At 42.0% G+C, this 21101-nt stretch overlaps 1 protein-coding gene across 2 annotated transcripts in view; it reads left to right on the plus strand.

Annotated features, from left to right (window-relative positions):
• The window catches only part of LOC136858661 (peroxidasin homolog), a 990357-nt gene that overhangs the window by 947672 nt on the left and 21584 nt on the right, over nt 1-21101 (plus strand). For both annotated transcript variants that reach the window (XM_067138374.2, XM_067138375.2), the window contains exon 7: nt 19451-19607. In XM_067138374.2, the coding sequence (XP_066994475.1) occupies nt 19451-19607 (157 nt within the window). The remainder of the gene's footprint in view (nt 1-19450; nt 19608-21101) is intronic.

Raw genomic sequence — 21101 nt, forward strand, 5'->3', positions numbered from 1 at the left:
AAAATAATTTATTTTTTTATTTTTGGAAAATTCATAAACTATATTATCGGTATTAAATGTTCATAAAATTATTGAACTGGGCAGGGAAGACAATATGACTACAACAGGCATATCAAGATGGGTTATCTCAGCTATTTATAATGCCGTGGAGCAGCGCACGGGTCCACTAGTAATGTTATATGATGTGTGTGTGACACATTCGTTGGCTTAAGATAATAAAGGTTTAGAAAATTCATATCGATCGATCATATTATTGATTCAGTTCAGATTTTATTTCCATTCATTTGGCAGTATTACCGCAACCGGAAGAGCTCCCTCCTTACTCCTCATTCCTCGGACAAAAATCTCTCACGAAACGGTGCGCGAATAGTACACATGGAGTTCGGAGTGAAGAAATCGAGAGCAGTTCACCTGAAACATGGAAAATTTTAGACTCTTGTACAGTATAATTTTTATGGAAGTGAGGATATGGGTCGTAATGATGTCGCTGTAATGATTCCAAAGAATCTTAACAGTGCTGTTATGGGTTATGAGCCCATGTCTGATAGAATCATCTGTATTAATATGAAAGCTTCTCCTTGTAATATCCACATCATTTAGGTTTATACCCCCGCTTCAGTTTCACTAGAAGAAGAAATCGAGGAATTTTATGACCAACTGGAATATACCATCAGTAGAATACCTAAAGAGGAAATATTAGTGATCCAAGGGGATTTTAACGCGAAGATAGGTGATAATAAAGATGATAGACACATGAAATGAAATGTCGTATGGCTTTTAGTGCCGGGATATCCCAGGACGGGTTCGGCTCCCCAGGTGCAGGTCTTTCTATTTGACGCTCTTAGGCGACCTGCGCGTCGTGATGAGGATGAAATGATGATGGATACAGCACATACACCCAGTCCCCGTGCCATTGGAATTAACCAATTAAGGTTAAAATCCCCGACCCGGCCGGGAATCGAACCCGGGACCCTCTGAACCGAAGGCCAGTACGCTGACCGTTCAGCCAACGAGTCGGACATAGACACATGAGACCTATGGTTGGACTGTACGATCTGGGGGTGAGAAATGAACGCGGAGAGCGGTTATTAGAATTGTGCGTGAATAACAACTTATCTATCTGTATCACTCTCTTCCAACATCATCAAAGGCGTCGCTACACATGGATTTCTCCTGTGGATAAGGTTAGGAATCAACCTGATTTCATTCTGGTGAGGCAACGTTCACAGACTTTAGTCTTGGTTATTAATACGTACCCTGGCGTAGACTGCGGTGATCATATACCACTATCCATGAAATGCGGATAAAAATGAAATCATTGAAGAAGGTGAGAGTAAAACAGGTACACATTACTGATAAACGTATTCTCCATGATTTTGGTGAAAGAATAAAAACGAAATTCCAGCAATTAGAGTAGAAGGAGGTTCTTCTCAAACATGAGACAAGATGTAGGAAATCATCAATTCATCCCTTCCCGAACAAGTTCCTCAGACCCCTCAAGCAACACATCCCTGGATTTCAAAATCTACACTACTACTGATTGAAGAAAGGAGCACATTGAAGAGAGGTGGTACAAACTGCGGCCCCTTCGAAACATTTATCCTTCCTAGTGAATATTTCCTTACATCTCATCTTAGTGACAATGTAGATTTTCACCCTGTAGTGTTCGAATATTTTTATACCATTCCGTAGTTGTCTGAAAATTATACTCTTGGTTATTTTGCTAGCTTCCATTTACCGTACTTTAATCTTGGATTTGTACTCTGTGTCAATATCCAATCTTTGAACAGATCTTTCTTCACACACAGAGTATCCTGGACTTCATTGTTCCACAAACTTTTTCTTGGGCCTCTTTTGGACCAGACCAGGTATTTCTTTGAAATTTTTCCTCTTATTACCGACAATCTTGATACTTGAGGTTGTTCTTTCTTCTCCAAGACGTCTTGTTTATATGCATCCTAATTTTCTTCTTTCAACATCTATGTTTTTTTTTTTTTTTTTTGCTAGGGGCTTTACGTCGCACCGACACACTATGTTTTTTTTTTTTTTTTTTTTTTTAATCACCTTTCCAAGTCCTGTACCTTACTTCTCTTTTCTTCAGTACCTCCATGAGCAGTGACCGATGTTGCTTTACACAGACTTTGTAGTAATTCATCTTCTATCCGTCTCTTTGTTGGAGGAGGATGCAATCTATTTGACAAGTCATGCCTCCATTTGAATAGGCAATAAGATAAAGTTAGTACCTACGAAAGTGAACTCAAAACATTGTTCTGTCTCCAGTAAAGTAGTTTTTCTTTCAATATTTCTTTCCCCTCATCCAAAGTCTCCATGCTCCCCATGATATTAATTACTCTTTCTCCCGACCCTTCCATTTAAGACTTTACAATTAAGATTATTCCTGATTCTGGGATATCTCTGATTGCTTCCTCGAGTCAGCCAGTCTCTAAACTAAACGAATTCTTTTCATCCCTTGGGCGTCCCGTTTGAGAGGCATATGCTGAATTGTTATTCCTAATAGTCTTCTCTGTCACTGTCCGTATATTTATCATTCTATCATTAATACATTTTATCTTGTGTACCTTGTTCTTCCACTCCCATTTAAGAGGACACCAAATCCATTCCCTAACCTGTATTAGTGGTTGCGAATTGTGAGGTAGCGATAAGCGGAGTAAATTCCTACTGTCTAGGGGAGAAAACTGTCTGCATACCTGAACGTTTTTATGGAGTAGACTCCTTTCTGCTCCAAAGAATATCCTCCTGAGATTTTTGTCGCTTTTCTTGATAGCCTCCACAGTGACTAATGCAAGATTCACTCCTACAAATTCCCTGAGTACATACCTTATTGCACTTATGTTTAGCTACATATTTCTTACTTGTTTTACTGTTATTCTGTTATTTCATTGTTTTCGATTTTTAAGGGTTCTGTCCATCAAATAATTACTAGTCATCTCTAGGTACCATAAAGTAAAGATTTCAGTCACCGAGAGCTTGAGAGAGAGAGAGAGAGAGAGAGAGAGAGAGAGAGAGAGAAGCAAAAAAGAGGTATGAATGTTTTGAAGAAATTTTACCTTTAGATCAGTTTTTCACCAATTTGTTTCAAGTTGCACCGGCACAGATAGGTCGTGTGGCGACGATGGGATAGGGAAGGGCTAGGAGTGGGAGGGAAGTAACCGTGGGCTTAGTTGAGGTATATCCCCAGCATTTGCATGATGTGAAAATGGGAAACCACGGAAAACCATCTTCAGGGCTGCCGACAATCGGGTACGAACCCCCTATCTCCAAAATGTAAGCTGATAGTTACGTGACACAAACCGCGCAGCCACTTGCTCGGACTTTAGATCAGCAGGAGCTAACAGATTCCAGGACATTGCAGCCTTCAAGAAGAATTCCAGCACAGCATTCATTGTAGATTCAACTATCGAGTACGAAACAAACGCTGTCGACATTGACAAAGAAAACATAATATTTATGAAGGTTTGACCAGGCGCATTGGATGTGCGGTTAGGGGCACGTAGCTGTCAGCTTGCATCCCGGAGATAGTGTGTTCGAACTCAATTGTCGGCAGCCCTGAAGATGGTTTTCCATGGTTTCCCATTTTTACACCAGGCAAATGCTGGGGCTGTACCTTACTTAAGGCCACGGCCACTTCCTTCACACTCCTAGGCCTTTCCAATCCCATCGTTCCCATAAGACCTATCTGTGTCGGTATGACTTAAAACAAATTGTATTCTTAAATATCGCGCACGCTTCGGTGATCGGAACCTTTTTGTTAATAGCCTACTGTATGGAACTCCAGGAACTATAATATCGATTTGTGGCTGATATTTTAACGTCATTTGGAATGCATTATAGGAGCCTGTGCTCTTTAGTGGAAGTCTTTATTGCTGTAAGTGTTGAGAATGTTCAGCACCACATTTACTCAAATCATTAACATGCATCATACTTTGGTATGCTGTGCCTTTGGGCAACTTGTGTAGAAGCATTCAGTTTCATTTTGTTAATAAATGATTTCCTCTTCATTATTTACATGTAATCTACCGAGCGGAGTGATCTCGCGTGTTAACGCGCTACGGCAAGGGAGCCAAGCTCTGAATTCTGAAAGCGACTGAGTTCGAAAATCACCGTCGGCTCTCCTGAGAATGGTTTTCTGTGGTTTCCATCTTCACTTCCAGGCAAATAGCGGGACAGTTCCTATTCATAGGTCACAGCTCATTCTTTCCAACATCTTACCTAATTTCATTCACCATCAGTCATTTCATCTTCGTTAGCTCCTCAAATGAGGATGGCATCAGGAAGGTCGACTGTAAAAACATGACATTTCATCTCACTTCATCCTATACGAAAACGGTATTAAGCGATGCACGTTGTTGTTTTGGTCATCAGATCATAGCTTGGTTTGATGCAGCTCTGCGTCCCACCCTATCCCGTGCTATTCTTTTCATTTCTACGTAACTACTACATCCTACATCTACTCTAATCTCTTTGTCATATTCATACCTTGGTCTACCCCTGCGATGTTTACCACCTATACTTCCATTAAAAAAACAACTGAACAAGTCCTGGGTGTCTTAAGGTGGCCTATCATTCTATCTCTTCTTCTGGTCAAATTTCGCCAAGTTGTTCTCCTCTCGCCAATTTGAGTACCTCTCCATTTGTGGCTCGATCTATCCATCTCACCTTTAGCATTCTTCTGTAATACCACATTTCAAAACGTCTACTTTCTTTCTTTCTGAGCCAGTTATCGTCCATGTTTCACTTCCATACAATGCCACACTCGAGACGAAAATGTTCAAACACATTTCTAATTCCCACGCCAATGTTCGAAGTAAGCAAATTTCTTTTCTTATGAAAGGCCTTCCTTGCTACTGCCAGTCCGCATTTCATGTCCTCCTTGCGTCTGTCATCATTAGTTATTCTACCACCGAAGTAACAATATTCATCTACCTCTAGACATGATACTGTATAGGCATTTGGACTTATGTAGTGTCAAGAAAATAAGGTTAAATTCTTTACGTTTCGCAGAGAACTGTGTTTATTTCCTAATCTTATATTTCCTGCATCACCTGACTTCGTTCGACTGCAGTCTATTACTTTTGTTTTGGATTTGTTTATTTTCATCTTGTTCTCCTCCAGGACTGTGTACATCAATTTCTCCAGATCTTTTGCAGACTCAGGTTAGACATCAATATCACCGACAAAACTCAGAGTTTTGATTTCTCTCCTTGGATTGCGATTTATTTTCCAAATTCCTCTTTGATTACCTTTTGGGCATACGCACATGTATTCTGTTAGGCCTATAAGCTTAGTTCTTTAGTTTGGATACTTAGAGCACGTTTAAACGCACTGAGTCTATTGATGTACAGTATTATCACCCTATCAGGAAATTTGTTTTACCTTACACTGTAAGTTTGTATCTGTCTTTTCAATTATCATATACTTTACAAGGGTTACCCAAATGAAAATGAGACTTCAGTACGAGCGTCATTGTTCGAAGAAAATATTGCGCATGTTTCGGTTAACAATTGCATAGCCTATGTCAGGAAGAAATCTTGTATCGTCAGAAAGTTTTAGTGTGCTGTTTGTACGTGCGGAAGCAAAGTAACTAGGTACGGTTTTGCCATGAATTCATCCAGAATTGCTTACTGTCGGTTATTCAGTATATGGTGGGAACTTGTGTTGACAGAGCCTACATTTACCGTCGTATGAATGATGTGTAGGGAAATGAGTGTGTATCTTTTTTTGCTAGTTGTTTTACGTCGCACCGACACAGATAGGTCTTACGGCGACGATGGGACAGGAAAGGGCTAGGAGTGGGAAGGAAGCGGCCGTGGCCTTAATTAAGGTACAGCCCCAGCATTTGCCTGGTGTGAAAATGGGAAACCACGGAAAACCATTTTCAGGGCTGCCGACACTGGGGTTCGAACCTGCTATCTCCCGAATACTGGACACTGGCCGCACTTAAGCGACTGCAGCTATCGAGCTCGGTGAGTGTGTATCACGCAGTTCAGTGTTCTGATGGTATTGGAAATTTCATCATGGACGAGTAACTTCCTTTGATTCCTAGGTGAAGCATAGTCTGATTTCTGTACGAAATTTGTTTCGACTCTGCGAGTCAGTGGTCCACAGCACCCAAGCCCCGTGGAGGGGCTGCCTCCTGTCTGCGCCAGTTTTTCTCTATGTGTTATCTCCCTTAGCTTTTAAAGGCCTCTCTTTACTACAATGCAGTGGTTTCTTCTTGTTTAACTCTTTTATGCTCGGTAGTCTAAAGTTTGCACCACCATCAACTAACCATTCGATGCGTGGCGGACCATAAAGAGTACCACCATTTCAATCCTTTCTGCCGATGAAAGATGGTGGTCTATCGCCTGAATCACTGCACCATGCACAGGTGGCAGGAGTGTCCAGTGTAGTTCCAATCATCCAATCATTCATCCTTGGTTGTGGAGTGTTACTGTTGGACTGTGCTTTCTGACCTTTCCATCACACAAACAGCCCCTTTTGAATACAGTTGTGGATGATTCGGATAACTAATAAAGTATATTTAAATAATATTATCATGAAATATTGTTTAGTAATTTATGTGTGTATCTTGTGCAGGAAAATGTGCAGGACCAAAATATGTGGCACCACGCGACTAAGGCATTACTTCTAGTTTGTATACGATTTCGGATGCATCCATCATACCTAGCGTGTTATAATTATTCATTATAATTTATTCTAGGTTATGGTTGAGATTATTTATGTGAAAACGTAACACCTTTGGGATCAACTATTCTACTGATAGACAATTTTAAATCGTATGTTATAATATTGTGGTAAATGAAATGGCGTATACCTTTTAGTGCCGGGAGATCCCAGGACGGGTTCAGCACGCCAGGTGCAGGTCTTTGGATTTGACACCTGTAGGTGACCTGCGCGTCGTGATGAGGATGAAATGATGATGAAGACAACACGTACACCCAGCCCCCGTGCCAGGGAAATTAACCAATGATGGTTAAAACTCCCGACCCTGCCGGGAATCGAACCCGGGACCCATGTGACGAAAGGCCAACACGCTAACCATTTAGCCATGGAGCCGGCATGATATTGAGGTTATGGTACAGGACACTTTTGTGAATGATAAGGTCATGATGTGTGGTGATTATGATTGGGCTACGAGTAATACAGGACTGAGTATGATGAAATGGAAGGATAAGAGAAGTGTACATCTACTATCCATCTTTCATGATATCACAGTTACTACAGAAGTGACAAAAACGGAGAAAGGTAGTAGCGGGACCAATTTACGTTATCTAAATGCTTTGTCGGACTATAATGGTCATATGAACTGTGTGGACGTATTCGACCAGCTCAAGGGCATTTACGAGATCGACAGGAAAAGTAAAAATTGGTGGCATAGGATTTTCTGGTATTTCATTTATGCGTGTGTTGTCGATTCTCATATCATATACCGGGAAATGAAGCTCCTTAAGACGAGCGTCAAGGATTTCAGGAGATGTGTATCAAGGGATTTTATTAGCTCTGCCTTTGTTTCATCCAGGACTAAGCGACAGAGTACTAACCGTGTTGAAACGAAGATCGAGAAACCTCTTGTCCCACAAACTACACGTTTGGAGGGTTCCGCGCATCAGCCGCTGAGGTCCTCAAGGAGGTGTGCAGCTTGTTGCACAAAAAAGATTCCGATGCGTACTTACTGGATGTGTTCAGTGTAGTGTTGGGAGCGAAGCGCCTGCGCCGACTGATTGAATCGGTGGTAGCGATTACAGCGCCCCTCCGAAGATATCCGAGTGGCAGCGAAGTATTCGGAGTAACGAGAGACACTGAAGTATTCGAAATGGCGAGTGTCATCGAAGTAACCGGAGGACGTTAGGAAGGAAGGAACGGTTAGTGCGCAAGTGAGCCTTGTCCGGTGTCCGCATTTTTCAACTAAATGCCGCGACGTCAATCTGTAGTTTGGTCGTTTTTTCGAACGGGACATGGGCAAGAAGTGGGCCAAATATAAAGTGTGTGAGCGTTAATAACATAAACATCATGAAATATTGTTTAGCAATTTACAGTATGATGCAACAGGAGGAGCAACACCTAATCTGAAACGTGCTCACCCCAAACAGCTCAATTTGGACAAGAAAGAAAATATGCCCGTCTGCCAGCGGTTTTGCAATGTGAGATACGGTTCAGACTGGACATCCTGAAACCGGACCCCATTAAGGATGTGACTGAAAAATGAGAACGACAACATCCTTCTGCGATAGATATTTTTCCTAAGCCGAATTCGTGAGTACAGGTCTCCCGATAAGATAAGGATGGATCGCTGAACTACAGGATATCTGCCAATGGCCAATTATGGGGAAGACATATCGTCCAAATGAAATCACGCGGACCTTCAGTTTAAAAGAAAATCACTACAGTCCTCATGCCCTTTCCTTTACATCGCCCAGAAAAGAAGGCGAACCATAATGACAATACCGATAACACCTACAACCAGATCGTGACACCCACTTCAGCCGATCGGGACTCTGCCCTGTAGCCTGCGCCGCGGAGGTCTGGCACCAGACCCAGCAATGCGGATTCGCAGCCAACAACGAAACCTAAATGGAGAAAGTCTTGCGACGCTCTACTAGGACTAAGAAAGCATTGGTGCTCTTTGGATTTTACTATGAATTTTATTGTAGCACCATTCGATACGTTACATACGCGATGTTCTTTTTGTAAAGACTTGGACTCAGATAATACGTTATAATCCAATACATCTTTCTTTTCATGTAATTTCTTTTGTTTTGTTTTGTTTTGTTTTGTTTTGTTTTGTTTTCTTTTCTTTTATTTTCTTTTCTTTTCTTTTCTTTTCTTTATTCCCTTCTCTCTTTCTTTCTTTCTTTCTTTCTTTCTTTCTTTCTTTCCTTCTTTTTTAATTCGTTTACCCTCCACGATTTGTTTTTCCTTCGGACTCAGCGAGGGATCCCACCTCTATCGTCTCAAAGGCAGTGTCCCGGAGCGTGAGACTTTTGGTCGGGGGATACAATTGGGGAGGAAGACCAGTACCTCGCTAAGGCTGCCTCACCTGCTTTGCTGAAAAGGGCCCTTGCGTGTGTGGGGGGGGGGGGGGAAGGGAAGATTGGAAGGAAGAAAAGGAAGACGGAAGGAAGCGGCCGTCGTCTTAAGTACCATCCCGTCATTTGCCTGAAGGAGAAGTGCGAAACCAAGGAAAGCCACTTGGAGGATGGCTGAGGTGGGAATCTAACCCCCTCAACGTAGTTGACCTCCCGAGGCTAAGTGGACCCTGTTCCAGCCCTCGTAACACTTTTCAAATATCATGGTAAAGCCGGGAATCGAACCCGAGTCTCAGAGGGTGGCAGCTAATCACACTAATCACTACACCACAGAGGCGGAGTAATAAAATACATTATTCCTTATTACTTCTTTATTATTAAACCAAATATATAACAAACCCACATAACTTGCCCGGGATTCGAACAGCGCCAGCATTGGTGAAAAACCAGATTGTTGTTTTTATTCCATGTCAGGGATGCCAAATATGATTATCTGGTACTCTGATGTTATTGCAAGACTGAGAAATGCTTTACCACTAATGACATGATATGTGGCACGTCTTATAAACACGTGTTCATACCTCAGAACTTGCGTTGAAGAACACATGTTCATTAGACTTCTTTTTCTGTATCAATGCCTATAGTACTACCACCACCTAAAATATTGGATACTTTCATTTTGACACCCTACAAATTATGTATAGTATTTGGTTAAATCTCTGAGGGAAATAATAATAATAATAATAATAAAAATAAAACTAACAATAATAATAAAAATTAAGGCAGTTGATTGATTGATTGATTGATTGATTGTTGATTGATTGATTGATTGATTGATTGATTGATTGATTGATTGATTGATTGATTGATTGATTGATTGATTGATTGATTGATTGATTGATTGATTGATTGATTGATTGATTGATTGATTGATTGATTGATCCAACTTTCATGATCCCACAGTTACTACAGAAGTGACAGAAAAAGGAGAAAGGTAGTACCGGACTAAATTTACGTTATTCAAATGCTTTGTTGGACTATAATGGTCATATGAACTGTGTGGACGTATTCGACCAGCTCAAGGGCATTTACGAGATCTACAGGAAGAGTAAAAATTGGTGGCACAGGGTTTTCTGGTATTTCATTTATGTCTGTGTTGTCAATTCTCATATCATATAGGCCTACCATACCGAGGTACGACTCGTTGGCTGAACGGTCAGCGTACTGGCCTTCGGTTCAGAGGGTCCCGGGTTCGATTCCCGGCCGGGTCGGGGATTTTAACCTTAATTGGTTAATTCCAATGGCACGGGGGCTGGGTGTATGTGCTGTCTTCATCATCATTTCATCATCATCATCATCACGACGCGCAGGTCACCTACGGGTGTCGAATAGAAAGACCTGCCCCTGGCGAGCCGAACTTGTCTTCGGACACTCCTGGCACTAAAAGCCATACGCCATTTCATTTCACCATACCGAGAAATGAAGCTCAATACGAGCTTTGAGGCCTTCGGTTTAGGGGGTACCGCACTCGATTCCCGGCTGGGTCGGGGATTTTAATTGAGTCTGATTACTTCTCCTGGCTCGGGGATTGGGTGTTTGTGTTCGACCCAACGCTCCCCTCTCCGTATTCAGACAACACACTACACTATCAACCACTACAGAAACACGCAAGAGTGATTAGATTCCTTCACATAGGCATTGCGTCAGGAAGGGCATCCGGTCATAGTTATCACCCGCAACTCCACAGGCGTAGTAAAAGTGTTCAAAGAATAAGAATAAATAAGAATAAGAATAAGAATAAGAAGATGATATTAATTTGGTTATAAGTGAGGGAAGGCGGTCTGGATTTATCCTTTCCAGAATAAATAAAGCAATTATCAATCAACCTATCAATCAATTAGTCGATAAATTAGTAGATTTCTTAAGGAGTACACTATTATTTCACTTCGCATGCAGATAATTTGTATCGTATTTTGAAATCCACCAACCATTTTCCTGTCTCAACTGACAACCGGCTAAGAATGCTGTATGTCAAATTAAAATTACTGTAATAGGAATGGCACATTAATTTGCAAGGTCAATGAATATGTCCCACTGACACCGCATTTCATCCGAGCAGAGAATATAATGCAAAGCATATGAGAGAAACTGAAGAGGTGATGAATCGTTAACTGTCAGACTGAGCGTGGGAGTGTCATCACGTTAGAGTCTGTTATATCCTTTTTATATGTCGTATGAATGACACACCCCTTCTCTCCTGTACTTATTAAAAGGCTAATTTTCTGATTTGCTACATCTGACGCTTGGACGTACACACCTTGCAGCAATGGATGGCACAAGCACTGTTTCTCTCTCTGCGCTTGCAAATAATAATTTTAAATCCCAGCAAAGGAGATTTTATACATCTTTTAAATGCAGTTTTCTGATTATCAATCAGTTTTGATCTACTGCAGTCTTAAATAAATCAGTGATTCATGCCGTATTGTTTATTTTCATAATAGTGGATTCAATTTCGACGTACCGTTCTAATCTATTAGATGGCAAAGAAACGGCTCTCCGTCGAACGATTTATGGCTGAGTATTTAATTTGATCGGGTGAATACCAAATGTGACACCAGAGAACTTTCGTATGCGGACATCGCAAATTCACATAAAAATTTCGCAACTTCTCATGGAATTTGAACCACGCAGTTTTGGGATACGGAGGCCAGCTCATCACTCCAGAGGGATATTATTATTATGATGAATAATAATAATAATAATAATAATAATAATAATAATAATAATAATAATAATAATAATGTCCGGCTTATTGGCTGAATAGTCAGCATAGAGGCATTCAGTTTAGAGGGTACTGGATTTTAATCGCGTGTGATTAATTCTTCTGGCTCGGGGACTGGGTGTTTGTGTTTTTCTCCTCTTCATACTAAGACCACACAACGCACTGCCAATCACCACGGAAACAAGCGATTGGAGAACACATCCCTCTACATAAAATTGGCGTCAGAAAGAGCATTCGACCGTAAAACAGGACTAAATCCACATGTGCGACACAGTGTACCGACGTGGAGAATGACTCCCACTATGCTTGAGGGCTAATGATATGCCGGAAAATGTTTGGAGCTGTAGGACTGGTTCCTTCCTACTTCCTATACAGACACCACCACCACCAACATGTGGGTTACCCATTGAAAGGGTTACAATGCCCATTGCTGCTCTTGGGTACATCCTGATCTTACCGGCGGTAGATGAGATAATAATAATAATAATAATAATAATAATAATAATAATAATAATAATAATAATAATAATAATAATAATGGCGTATGGCCTCCGGGGACGCCTGGTGCGGGTCTTTTCCTCGTAGACGGCCTATTAGGCGACCTGCATGTCTGTGAAGATGAGGGCCCTACCTAGGATAATTTCTAATGCTGAATACGCCCCACACGCCCAGCCCCTGAGCCATTGGAATTAACCAATTAAGGTTAACATCCCTGACCCGGCCGGGAATCGAACTCGGGACCCTCTGAACTGAAGGCCAGTACGCTGACCATTCAGCCAACGATTCGGGCGGTAGATGAAATGAAATGAGCCGAATTCCTGTCGGCACGATAAAGACTACTTAGGCGTGTGGACCCAAGACTTATTGATGATCATGTCGAAGCATATGCCACTTCAACACAAGATATCAAATCCCATGGATTAAATGACAACCAATCCAATAAACTAACGGGAAACTGAAGATTTATTTCTAGTTATATGCAGACGTGAAAATTAAATGTCACTTAACAGTGGTTCCGGCACTACTGGTAGAAGTGTAACTCACATCCTTTCCAATAAATCAAGTGTAAACTAGGCCACAATAACTCAGGTAATAGAGCATCCGACGTGAACTCGGAGGGTAGTGTGTTCGGCTCCCATCGCTGTCCGTTTGACCAGTTTTATTAAACCATCCTCAATGATCTGCATTAAGTGCTGTCGCCCAGGTTGCAGATTCCCTATCAATAGTTTACTTAGCTTTTCCTTAAACGTTTTCAAACCGGGCGAGTTGGCCTTGCGATTAGGAGCGCGCAGCTTTGAGCTCGCATCTGAGAGATAGTGGGTTCGAACCCCACTGTCGGCAGCCCTCAAGATGGATTTCCGTGGTTTCCCATTGTCACACCAGGCAAATGCTGGAGCTGTACCTTTATTAAGGCCATGGCCGCTTCCATTCCCAGGTCTTTCCTGTCCCCTCGTCGCCATAAGACCTAACTGTGTCGGTGCGACTTAAAGCAAATAGCAAAAAGGAAAAAAATAAGTTTTCAAAGAATTTGGAAATGTATTCCAATCCCTTACTCCTCGTCCTATACCAGGTGTGTGCATAAGTCGTTTCCTGTTTCACTAAGAAATGGCGCTAGCGAACAATACGCTGCGTATGAATTTGACACATACGTCAGTTTGTTCATCTGACATTAACCTATCAATACACACAAGTTGAGTCCGCCAAACACTAGCGTCTGTGTTGTATCGTTCTGTGATCATGTCGACGTTTGCGCCTGAAAAAGAACATTTGCGGCACGCATTGATTTTGTTATTTAATTAAAAGAAAAAGGCTGTGGAAAGTCATAGTTTCCAGGTAGAAATATATGGTGAACAAGGTCCATCGATTAGAACATGTGAGGCATCCTTTCGACAACTTCAACGTGGTGATTTCAATGTGAAAGGTAGTGCGCTCTGGTAGAGCACAAAAATGCGAAGACGAGCAATTGCAGGCGTTAACGGATGGTGACTCAACTCAAACTCAACAGCAAATGGCACAAGCATTAAATGTGTCGCAAGAAACAATCAGCAGACGTATACGACCAATGGAGAAGATCAGTGAACTCGACAAATAGGTCCCCCATCTTTTGAATGAACGGCAAATGGAAAATCGCGAAGCCACTTGTGAAATGCTGCTTCAACGCCACGAAAGAAAATCATTCTGTACCGGTTTGTGACGGGTGACGATAAATGGATTTATTTTGAAAATAGGAACCTGAGAAAATCGTGGCTGTCACCTGGCAAAGCTGGTCCTTCAACTCCAAGGCCAAATCGCTCCTGGTGGTACCAGAGCGGTATTGTGTATTATGAAATCTTGAAGCCCGGCGAAACCGTTAATGCAAAACGCTATCGCCAAACAATGATTAATTTAAATCAGGTATTCATCTAAAGACGATCGGAATTGTTCGGAAGACATGGCAAAGTGATTTTGTTACACGGCAATGCGCCGTTTCACACAGCAAAGTCAGTGAAAGACACCTTGAAATCGTCTGGGTGGGATATCCTTCTGTACTCGCCATTCTTCCCCGACTTGGCATCGCTTTAGTGGAGCACGCGCTCGCAGAGCAGCACTACAGCAATTTTGAGGAAGTTGGAAGTGGTTCGACGAATGGTTTGCCCCGAAATACAAGCAATTTTTTTTGGCATGATATTCATAACTTACCTAAAAGATGGGCGGAGTGTGTAGAAACCGATGGCCAATATTTTGAATCAACAAAAATTAATTTCCACTGATAATTACTTGTTTTCTTTACCAAAAAATCGGCAAAACTTATGCATACACTTGGTAAATGAATATTTGCCCCTATGTCTTCCCTCGAATTCCATCTTTACCTTTATATGATTATCTTCCCAAGTTCTGAAGTTCCGATCAAGCTTATCCATCTACTAATATCATTCCATGCCATCTCTCCAGTGACAGTTCAATACATACCACATGGTTTAGCGTCTCGTCTCCTAACTCGCAAGTTTTCCCTGCCCCAAGTTTGCAACATTTTCGTAACACTACTCCTTTGTCTGAAATCACCCACAACAAATCGTGCTGCTTTCCATTAGATATTTTACAGTTCTCATATCAAGTAGTCCCGGTATGGGTCTCATACACTGGAACCAGATTCTAATTGGTGTCTTGTCTTTTCCATCCTTACTAAAACTCCTAAATACTGTCATAACCATGTGAAGAGATCTGTAAACTTCCTTAACAACCTCGTTAATATGATTACGCCAGTGAAGGTCATTCCTTGTATTAACGCTTAAGTATTTACAGTGTTCCCCATGAGGCACTATAACCCTAACAACATTAATTAAAACTGAGAGAATTTTTCCTCTTGGTGAAACTTACAACTTGACTTTTCATTCCATTTACCATCATGCCAATGTCCTGTTTCCATCTCACAACACTCATCATCATCATCTCCCTTTATCCAGCTGTAGCCAGGTAGCGGCAAATAAGGGTTCCTCTCCACTTTCTTCGGTCTTTCCACCACCACTCCTCCAACACTGTGTCCCAGTCTAGGTTTCTTTCTATAATACTGCATTGGATTGTGTCCTTCCATCTCAATCGCGGTATTCCACGGTGTCTCCTTCCTTGCATTTGCATTTCCATCACCTTTTTTGGCATTTGTTCATCACTCATTCGCTTTATATGTCCAAACCATCTTAGTCGGCTCTTTTCTATAATTCATTTTTTCCACTCCATTCTTCCTGGATTTTCTCATTCCTTATTTTGTCTCTTCTACTCTTCTATATCATACTCCACAAGAACTTAATTTTTGCTGCCTGTATTTGACTCTCATCCTTCTTTGTCATTGTCCAAGTTTCTGCTCCGTAAGTTGTTATGGGTACGTAATACATCTTGTACATAGTTTCCTTTGCTTTCATTGGCACATCATTGTCTCATAACATGTTCCTTACACTATGATAGAAATAGCTTCCAAAATGACTCCTCTTACTAATTTCAACATCCAGTCGAGCATTCTCCATTAATTCACTCCCCAAGTATTTGAACGTCTCCACTACTTCCAGGGGCTTGTCTGCAAGTATAATCTGACCTTTCCCTTCTTTCTTCTCTCTATTCATAACAAGAGTTTTACTCTTTTCTACACTTTATCAATTCACATTCTTCCATCATCCCATTCACCACATCCAACTGTTCTTGAGCCTTCATGTCCTCTTCTCCCCAAATCACAATATCAACTGCAAATAACATGATGTTCATTATTTCTCTTCCTCCGTGTGTTGCTTTTGCTGTTCTCATGATGTCATCCATTACTATTGCAAACAGGATTGGCGATAGAACACTTCCCGGTCTCAGCCCACAAGTGATTTTGAACCAACTTGTCCTACCGACTTGTGTTTGCATGAAACTACAACATTCCTTGTGTATTGCCATGATCATTTCTATTAATCCCTGTCCAATTCCTTTTTGCACCAGACTGTCCCAAACTTTAGTCCTGGGGACACTGTCATATGCCTTTTCAATGTCAATGAATGCCATCACCATTTCATTCCCATACTCTCATTGCTTTCCCATTAGTTCTCTCACAACACTTTCTAGGTTTATTTCGCATTTAATATGTGTGCGGTGTGTACTATATGTACTCTACACGACCTAATAATATTATTTATTCAAGTCATGAGGAACCTCTTTAACAGAGCACAGTACTCTAATTACGAGCTATTTATACTTTGCAGTCAGAGTGTCCCGCGAATGGAAGATTACTGGCGATTAAGCAAGCTTGGCCATCATGCCGGCGAGAATGGCGTGGAATGGGGCATGACACTCTCGTTCATCATTTTTCCAAGTACATTGGAATTTATATCTTGAAAACTGTTCGCCTTGGGCCCATAGATCATGGTTCCCTGAATTCTGCGGACCCAAGAGTATATTTCCTCACTTAAAACCTATGAAAATGAGGTGCAGCTGTGATACCTTGACCTTCCTCTTAGCCACTTCTCCCATTTTGACATTCCATACAATATGTATGTTTATACACACCTCAAGAAAAGTTTTGCACCGCCTGTATTGCTTGTGTTCGTGAAAGATGTTTGCTCTAGGAGTTGTTGGATGACAAACAGGCACCGGAATGACGTGTAAGTCTACCTGTTAATGGACGTGGAGGTAATACACGCTGCCTCAAAAGAGTCCAGCAGCGATGCACTGTTACTGACACCTTTGCACAGCACATGATAAGAGCACATCATTGCCCTGTGCATTATATAAACTCGCATAGACGAGTCTTTACCGCTTTTTGGACCTACACGCATAGTGACATTCTGTCAGAAAGGTCTCTCTGTGAGGGCAAATACCGGCCTGGATGGTATACACAATAGCGACATTGTAAGGAAGTACAGCTGCTATCGCGCGACACAAAATGTTGAAAAATCATCCTTGCAATGGTCGTCCGCGGTCAAGAACTGCAGCCGACAACCATTACGTGCGGATACAGGCTCGCAGGAACCTCGCAGACACTGCAACAGAACTGCGTAATGTCTTACCACAGACAGCTGGTAGCGCTGTGTCTACGCAATCATAAATCGTCTGAATGAAGACCACCTACACGCAATAGTTCCTTGGCGAGCACATTCACGTACAACCCAACACCATGCGCGAGGTACCGATGGGCAAGGAAACACTTGCTCTTCGTTCCGGATGAGTAGTGGTGGGTCCTCTTTACGGATGACTGCGAATGTGTCTGACGCCGGACAATTGTCAGAGGAGGGTTTAAAAGAGCGAGGTAACGCCAGACGAGTACTGTACGCTATCACAGATGCCCTTCACGGAGGCGAATCCGTCATGTTTCAGGGCGGCATTATGAATGGACGTCTGATGCCACTCATCATCGTGGAGGGCAATATGACTGGTACACTATACCGGAATTGAGTCCTCGGGCCCATTGCTCAACCATACCGGCAATATTTTGGTGATAGATTCGTTCTGAAAAACAACAACGCGCGCCAGCACCGCTCCAATCTTCTGAACATGTTCCTCAGAGAGGCCCACATCCATCGGATGAACTGGCCTTCGGTGTCTCTGGGCATGAATCCCATTGAACTTGCCAGGGATTTACGCATACAGGCAGTGCGACAAACAACCACCTCTCACCTCTCACCTTGGCCGACTTCCGGAGGGTTGCTGTGGAAGGGTGGGACTGTAGGGAACAGGATAGCCTCAACCACCTTGTGGACAGTATGCCTCGATGGGTCCGATCATGTTTCACTGCATGGGTTGGATTAACTCCATATTGAAAGGCAGAATCAGATTCCTATGTTCGATAGGGGATGCACGCTGCGGAAACATAATGTTTGCGTTGTCCCTGCCGTTGCTTTTTATTTACATCAATCGTGTTATGCTTGACATAAAGTGTGTGTTTGCATCTCATACATTCCCTGGGGTCGTCAACAACCTAGAAACCTGGAACTCCAGGTGGTGCAAAAAATTTTTTGAGGTGTGTATTTTAATTTGGCCTAATGGGAGCATACATACCAAATTACTTGTAAATCGGATAAGCTGTTATTTAAAGATATGATTGCTCTCGGCTATGCCAGGAACTACTCCCTGTTTACATCCGGTGCCCTGTGATCCAACTGTTCCATCAGGTACGGGAGCCTACTAAATGTATGATTGCTCAGTTTGTCGTTCAGTCCTCGATGATACAGTGGTTCCTTCGGGTCTAGGTTGGCTCCCGAACCTATCAACACACATTCCATTCTGAACTCACTCTATTGTATTTGTTTACACCTGTAGTATTCACAAATTATTAATTTAAAGTTTATCTTGTCCTGTCGGTAATGTGAGGCTCAGGTGATCACTGTACTGTACTGGACTTACTGACATACACTGTGAACCCTGCTGTCATCTGCCCATTCCGATAAACAAACACTATAGCCTCCAAGCCCAAGTGCAATTGTATCTTGAGTATGTAATATCCCAGGATTAGGTAACAAAACAAACTAAAGATCTCTCAGACAGACTTATATAAATTTGTAATACTGGTTCCAGTCGTCATAAAATGACGTAAATACTTAAAAAATCTTATTGCCGTTCAAAATAACTAATAGACTTATACGGCTTGAATCTTCAATTTAATATGTACTGTAGGTGTAGACTGTTCGATCCTCTGGAAAGTTTTCACATGTTCAGTGCTGTGTGCTAATTGTTCAGCCTCAAAACTGGTTGAATCCTCAAATAGAGCCAAGGCCAATATATATATTTCGCACCGACACAGTTGGGTTTTATGGCGGCAATGGGATGGAAAAGGCTAGGAGTGGGAATGAAGTGGCCGTGGCCTTAATTAAGGTATAGTCCCAGAATTTGCCTGGTGTTAAAATAGGAAACCACGGAAAACCATCTTCAGTGCTACCGACAGTGGTGTTCGAAACCACTATCTCCCGGATGCAAATTCACAGCTTCGTGCCCTTGATTGCATAGCCAACTCTCCCGTAACAAGGCCAAAATAATCAAGGTTTCTAACCATTCAGAACTGTAGTAGTGTGAATATTTGGATGTAGGGCGTTGTTGTATATCCTTTAAATTTTGCTGCAAATTGCTACGTAAAGTATTCCTAAAGTTTCTTCATTTCCTCACACTGTGTTTCTGCTTACAGGCTGACAGGGGAGGCATCAGTATGGACACTGAGAAGACAGACATACAGACTGTTAGCCGTCTGACAGTGGCTGACGTGAAGCCTATTGACGCTGGCAACTATACTTGTCTGCCCACCGACGTTAGACCCGCTACAGTGAGCCTTATCGTCATGGAAGGTGAGTTTATTTTTCACGTCATAAACTGAAAACAAATGAAAATCTTTCTCTTCCCCGACCATGAATTTATATGTCATACAGTCTGTGATTTCATCATGTCAGACCAAAGCACTGAGGAGATGACTCATTTATGCTGTGTGTGCTGCGTGCATTGTGGAAGTACATTATTCAGCATCGAGAAGATTAGAACCAAGAATACAAAAATATGGAAGGATGTACTGTATGTCTTTAATTTATTGAAATATTCAACTAAGGAGATCTTGAGATGAGAAACTGAACGTCGCAAAGTGGAATTATTTACAAAATTTCTCACATGTTTTCAAACATCACTTTACACTCTTTGTTTAAAATATTATTGACATAAAGGTGAACAACGAAAGGTATTGTACTTTTCAGAAGTTTCTGATTACTGAAATATATTAGGCGCCCATTTATCCAAAATTTGTCATGAATCCCTATCAAATTTTTAAGGTTTAAGCTGTCATTTGCATATAATTTAATTCTAACAGTTATATTGATTTTGAACTAAATAATAGAAAAAGTATATGAAAGTTTAGGCCCTATACATAAAATATTAGAACTATAACTAAATATTTTCGCCGCCTCTGTGGTGTAGTGGTTAGCGTGATTAGCTGCCACCCCCGGAGGCCCGGGTTCGATTCCCGGCTCTGCCACGAAATTTGAAAAGTGGTACGAGGGCTGGAACGGGGTCCACTCAGCCTCGGGAGGTCAACTGAGTAGAGGTGGGTTCGATTCCCACCTCAGCCATCCTGGAAGTGGTTTTCCGTGGTTTCCCACTTCTCCTCCAGGCGAATGCCGGGATGGTCCCTAACTTAAGGCCACGGCCGCTTCCTTCCCTCTTCCTTGCCTATCCATTCCAATCTTCCCATCCCTCCACAAGGCCCCTGTTCAGCATAGCAGGTGAGGCCGCCTGGGCGAGGTACTGGTCATACTCCCCAGTTGTATCCCCGACCAAGAGTCTGAAGCTCCAGGACACTGCCCTTGAGGCGGTAGAGGTGGGATCCCTCGCTAAGTCCGAGCGAAAAACCGAACCTGGAGGGTAAACAGATGATGATGATGATGATGACTAAATATTTTCACCTAAATAATTTCTAGAGCAGGAATTAGAAAATAATCAGCTTCCTGGCGACTGATACTACTTAATCAGGGCGCTTTGTAACACAAAATATGCCTAATTTGGAAACATAAACTTTAGGAGGAATCGCACATTTACCACAGTATTCACTTATCATCAGTTGACTTAGCTCCTCTGAGCATCATTGGTTGATTGTCGGCCTCTGGATAACAAGGTTGTAGATTCAAACCTGAATAAGGTAGACGGATTTTTGAAGGGTGGACTACAGTTCAGTCAGCGCTCCATGTCGTTTTGTATTCTACTGCCACCTTACAGAGTGGAACAGAACGAAATTGACCTGCAAGCAACCAAGATGGCGTCAAGTGAAAATGCCTGCACAAGTAGTTGATACCATTAAG

This window comes from Anabrus simplex, chromosome 1 (genome assembly GCF_040414725.1).
Source record: "Anabrus simplex isolate iqAnaSimp1 chromosome 1, ASM4041472v1, whole genome shotgun sequence".
Lineage (NCBI taxonomy): Eukaryota > Metazoa > Arthropoda > Insecta > Orthoptera > Tettigoniidae > Anabrus > Anabrus simplex.